At 32.5% G+C, this 6,231-nt stretch overlaps 1 protein-coding gene across 1 annotated transcript; it reads left to right on the top strand.

The window, feature by feature from the left end:
• The first annotated feature begins 4,213 nt into the window (after positions 1 to 4,213).
• Positions 4,214 to 5,038, top strand: LOC136089658 (zinc finger BED domain-containing protein 4-like). The gene has a single exon (XM_065815710.1). It carries the CDS (start codon positions 4,214 to 4,216, stop codon positions 5,036 to 5,038), a length of 825 nt encoding a protein of 274 aa, XP_065671782.1.
• The last annotated feature ends 1,193 nt before the right edge of the window (positions 5,039 to 6,231 follow it).

Raw genomic sequence — 6,231 nt, 5'->3', positions numbered from 1 at the left:
TTTTTTTATCATTATATTATTTTTATTTATCAATACAACTTTCTTACGCCACTATTATTTTAAATTAACTTTATTGACTTTCATTTTAAAATGTATTATTTTAATTAACAATGTTTTTTTCGCTCAGACTTTAAAAAATAATTTAACGTAACGGTAATCATTAGTTTTTATGCATCAAAAACAGACAGTTTTCAATATTTTTTTTGCTACTAACCTTTGCTATTAGGTATCAGATAAACTATCCTCCAATACCCTCCAAACATTTGACTATGTAAGTCTCATGCTAAATGTATGTAAATAGCCATGTATTATAATAGTCTGGACGCAACATGTAATTTTTTCTTGGAAATGAAGTGGACATTACAAAAACTAATTATATAGTTTAAGGTTGATGTCTTAAATGAGAAAAACTTTACGTGCCTTTCTGAATGTGCTTAAAGGGTCAAATTTGGGCCCTTATTTGGTACTGGTGACATCCCGCTAATAATTTTTTTTTTTTTAATCAAAGTAAAAAATACAGATTTACGTTAAACGTTAAATATCCTCTTGAGAAAACCTTATAATAAATAACAACATTTTGAGAAAAACTTACGAGGAATTCTAAAAGTGTTTACAGGGTCAAATTTGGGCCCTTATTTGGTACTGATGACGTCACGCTGATATTTATTTATTTATCAAACTAAAGAATACATGTTTACGTTAAACTTTAGATAACCTCTTGAGAAAACCTTATAATAAATAACAACATCTTAAGAAAAACTTACGAGCAGTTCTAAAAGTGCTTAAAGGATCAAATTTGGGCCTTTATTTGGTACTGATGACGTCACGTTAATAATTTTTTCAAATATATATATATATATATATATATATATATATATATATATATATATATATATATATATATATATATATGCAGTATGCTTAGAGCACAAGAATACTTTTGTATCAGCCTCTTCTTGACCTGTGTTCAGTGATATAACTTCCTCGCTGGAAACCTTTATGTATAATATGATTTTATAAAATACGCTACAAAAACAGAAATAACTTACATCAAGTAAATAAATAAAATAAAGTATAAGTTTATTAGCTAAACTGACCACCGACCTCACATGTCAATTTATTAAATCGTGACTGCAAGTTTACATATCAAAGAAAACATATCCGGTAAGCTGTAATGCAAATCTTTCCGTATGTGACTAATCTTTTAGTAGGAATGAAATAAGCTTGGTCTTGTTGGTAGCGTCTTGCAAATACTTTTGCGTTACGATGTCTTGCTTGTTCTCTCCGCTGAATCTTAAAATTTAGAGATCCGAATTGACTTCTTTGAGCATGTTCGAATGATTTTATCGAGCCAGGTTGGTATTGGTCTGTCACAAAATATATTGTGGATCCTTTCAGAATTGGATTTAAAATAAATTCTGAAAAATATCCTAAAGTTTTGAGTTTAATTTTAGCAAGCTGTTGCAGAATTGTCATTTCATCAAAAACATGTGCAGCACTTTGAGGAACCAGTAAAACAAATTCCTTAAAGTGCTCTCAATCCATCGAAGATTCTATTGCTCCAAAAAGCTGCTAAAATTACTAAACTTATACTGAATATGTTACCTAAATACTAAAATTTGGTATTTAGGTAGTATTTATTAATTATTTTAGATTAACTAATACGTTTTTAACAAACAAATGATTTCGGCTATTTTAACAAACAAATGATTTCGGCTATTTCAAGTTAAACTGCCAATTGAATAAGAGGATTTATCAATACCTATATATCAGTAGTAAACTAACGTCTTCGTAAGAAGAAGATTCATTTGTTTGTTTTGACGAGGCTACCATCAGGTAATCCGAACGTCCATGAGATAGGACTTAAAGAATAACATATTAATTGTTTCAAAGTTAGACCTTCTCTAATTCTTGCAATAAATAGCAATAAATTGCAATAAATCTCCCAAACATGCTTCGTTCGGCTGAGATAGTGAATGATTTCTCTAAAAGGGAATAAATTTGTTTCAATTTTAAATTGTTAAATGTTTGCAGACTAGACATTTTGATTGGAACATAAAAAGAAACTGTTGAAGATTGAGTGCTTTCTCTAAAAAACCTTTGGAACTCTGCCTGCCCGATGGATTGTGCATTCAATAAATTTTCTTTTAACTCAAGGTGCTTCTATTCCAGAAAAAATATTTACCAAAGAATCTCTTTGCTCAAAAGGACCCCAATTTCTTATTAATGTCAAAGCTCTCTCTGCATATCCGTTGTTGAAATCTTTTCTTGATGGTTTTAGACCTTTTGCAATTTGTTTTTTGGTTGTGATATTCAAGTCATTTTTTAAAATTGAAATACATTTTGAAACAGTATGATTTGTAAGTACCCAGCGTTGAATGGTTCCTTAAGACGTACTATAACCTTTTATTCCCCCTTAGCATTTCTGATCACGATTAATAGTTTGTTCAACGGATTGATCAGATGCAACTTTGTTAAACGTACCGCTCGTTCTTCTTACGAAGAAGTTTTTATCACTGTTTTTAAAAAGATAATAAATTATAAAGATATAATTTGAAATTATTTTTAAAACCAAAACTTGTTGAAATCCAAACAAAATACTTTGGAGTATTCTGTGCCCGATATACTAGCTATGAGTCGAGGGATGCCACTCTTACTTACAGCGTTTTCTTTTAACAGGTTTGCTGCACTTTCCGTTACGCATTTTATAAGCAGTTTACATCCGTTCCTATCTTTGTTAGTCTTTTTGCGATAGCAAATGCAACATTCTTCATCCGCAATAACTTTTCTTGAAACAAGGAAATTATTTTAACTTTGAAATAGTACATAAAACAGTAAAAAACGTGAAAACTGAGGGTAATTTTCTTTGTTTGCATTTCCCACCCAAGGGTTTTTTAATTTACCTGATTTATCTCTTTTCGAGTTGAGCTTCTGCGCACAGATGATGCATGAGGATGCATCATCCACGACTACACTTTCGTTGACTTTTTCTGCTCTATTCATTCGATGTTGTATAATGTTTAATATTTTTATATTCACATATTTATCGTAACATCTTTGATAAAACAAGCTAGTCAAGCACGTATCAGGTAGAATGTTTATGCTTTTAAAGTCATTTCAATTTGACTAAAGTAAAAAAAAATATTATTATCAAATCCATGCTATTTATTGTTTTTTCCGTACCATTATTTTAAGTAGGGTTGTACCGGATTCCGGCTCCGGCACTGGCTCCGGCCGAAATCCGGCTCCGATAAAAAGTTTTGAAATCCGGCCTCATTTTAGCCGGATTTCTGAATTTTGGTCAGTTATTTATTGCATCTTTTTTGCTTTTATTTATACAAATCAATGTTCTTTGTAATTCTATATTCTATGTACTCCATGTTTGTAAAGGTATCTGTATTTATATTTCTTTTACAATTCCTTTTCCCCTTTGAAGTTATCAATTCCATTCATTGCAACAATTAAAATTGGTAACTTCAGAGCAAAAAAAATTCGAAATTCGAAAAAATTAGTCGTTGAAATTTTCTGAAAGATTTAAATTTATAAAAATACATACTTAATTAAAAATTAAATTATTTAAAGTATTTAATTAATAAAACTACCTTATTAACATAATATAATAATTTCTTTGATAATTTAAATAAAATTTATTTATTATAAACAATCTTTAGAAGTAATTTGTTACTTTATTTTCGCTTATTAATCAAATCATTCACGCTTATTCAAAATATCAAATTTTTAAAGTTGTTTATTTCAAACATAATTAAGAATATTATATAAATAATTTTCTAACGTTTAGCTATATTTATGTTGAGATATTACATTCAACTACTTTGCAAAAATTGCATAGTCATTCATAAGATTTGTTTTAACTTTTTTTAACTAGATGGCAGGCAAAGGAAAAAATGATAAAAGCATTCCAGTTTGGGAATTCTTCAAATTAAAGGATAGCGACAGCTCAAAATGCCAGTGCTTGCTGTGTCCCAGCATCTTGTCACGTGGTAAAGCTGGTGAACGTAAAAAGTTTTCAACTTCGTCTATGATAACACATCTTCTTTCAAAACATCCTAAAGAATACAACGAAATGCAAATAAAAATTGCTGACTCACAGAAGAAAGCTGAAACTGTAGCACTGTCAAATGCTAAGCCTGGTGCAACTGCCGAATCCAGTAAAGCCATGGTTTAGTACACAATTCCCGAACAAGTTGCACGCATGAAAATATGGGATATCAACAACAGCTCATCAATTAGAATTCATCGTGCCATTGCTAAGATGATTATAACTGATATGGAACCGATTCAGGTTGTTCAGAAGACAGGCTTCGTTGAAGTGATGAGAGTTTTAGAGAGGCAGTACACTTTTCCATCACGGAAATGTTTTTCAGAGCGATTAATTCCTGAAATAAACAATGAAGTGTGTGCTCAACTATTGGTAATACTAGATCCAGCAACTTCTCCATTTCTGTCATTTACCACTGATACATGGACATCAGGCAATACTGTGCAATCATTCATGGTTTTAACTGCCCACTGGCTAACAGAGCACTTTGAAAACATGAGCTTTGTGTTGGATTGTAAGCCATTCATTGGACATCATACTTCCCCTGCACTGATGACTGCCTTTCAGCAGATGCTTGACAAATGGAGAATTGACGTTGGACGCTGTCATGTCGTACTTCGCGATAATGCGGCAAACATATCGAAATGTTTACGTGATGCCAACATATATAGCCTTGGGTGCTTTGCACATACTATTAAGTTATGTGTACATAATGGCTTGCTCAACCAGCGGGAAGTATCAGATATAATAAGTATTTCTAAGAAATTAGTTAGTCATTTTAGGCATTCTTCGTCTGCGACTGGTCGGTTCAAGGAGCTGCAGGCTGAACTTTGTTTACCAGACCACCAGCTGATACAAGACGTGAGTACAAGGTGTAATTCAACGTTTTACATGCTGCGCCGACTATGTGAACAGCGTCATGCATTAACTGTCTACTGTTCAGAAGTTTATGGAACTTATTGCCCAACTGCATATTAATGGTCTGTGGCGGAGAATGTAGTTTGTGTGCTGGCTCCGTTTGAAGAGACTACTCGTGAAGTTAGCTATGAAACAGCACATATATCACTGGTTATCCCTATTGTAACAGCTCTGCTTAAGTCATTGGATGAGCGTTTTAAAGGCATTGAGGAGAAACCTCTTTATACAGTGGCGACGTTGGTTGATCCACGATTTAAAACTAAATTCTTTTCATCACAGGCAACACTGACAGCTGCAAAGGCAGCGGTTCTGCTTGCATTCAATAAAGTTACAGTGCAGAGGGTATTGATGCAAGATGAAAGTCAATCTGAGCATGCTAAGCAGCAGATTAACAAAATTAAAGAAGTTCCAGCAAAAAAAATCCGGCTGGATAATTCTTCAACATCATCATTATTACTTTGGCGATGTATTGATGAAATTGTTCAATCTACGTCAGCACCTGAACAACAATTGCCAACAAACATTGAAACTCAGCTAAGCCAGTATCTGGCAGAACCAGAAATAAATAGACTCGCTGATCCACTACAGTGGTGGAGTAAAATATGCAGAGATTGCCAGCTCTGGCGACAGTAGCTCGCATTTATTTGGGTGCACCGCCAACAAGTGTACCATCAGAACGTTTGTTCAGTGTTGCTGGGGAGGTCCCTCAATGATCACCGCAGCTCACTCCTTCCACATAATGCAGCTCGTCTAATATTTCTTAAGTACAATTCGAAACTGATCAAAGACTAAATACTATTTAGTCTTATGCATATAGATTAATTTAGTAAATAGAAAAAAATCGTTTATCAATTATTCTGTTCTGTTATATTGTTTTATTTATATTGTTTGAAAATTTTTCCTTCTTTTTTAATAAAAAAAATGAAGTTTAACAGAAAAAGGTTGTCACTTGGTATTGAAATGGTCAACATTGTTTACCATTTCAAACATTGTTTGATTTCCACTCCTGTAATTTGCTTTTCGAAATCCGGATTTGTCAATTTAAATCCGGCAAATCCGGCTCCGGCCGGATTTGGAAAAATTGAATCCGGTACAGCCCTAGTTTTAAGGGTATACTCCCCCATAAATTTCAAAACACAAAAAAACTGATTTAGATAATTAAATATATGGGGGTTTCAGAAATCATAATGGTTTTACCTAAAAATATCTATAAATACCAAAACTTTTTGTTTTCGAGAGTTAGGTACAAAAAA

Source organism: Hydra vulgaris, chromosome 13 (genome assembly GCF_038396675.1).
Source record: "Hydra vulgaris chromosome 13, alternate assembly HydraT2T_AEP".
Classification (NCBI taxonomy): Eukaryota; Metazoa; Cnidaria; class Hydrozoa; order Anthoathecata; family Hydridae; genus Hydra; species Hydra vulgaris.
Note: the sequence above shows the minus strand (reverse complement) of the source record. Positions and strands in the feature narration are given on the sequence as shown.

What these genes read in the sequence shown, in the direction of transcription:
- LOC136089658 (XM_065815710.1), top strand. Translation starts at nt 4,214, where the DNA reads ATGAAAATATGGGATATCAACAACAGCTCATCAATTAGAATTCATCGT.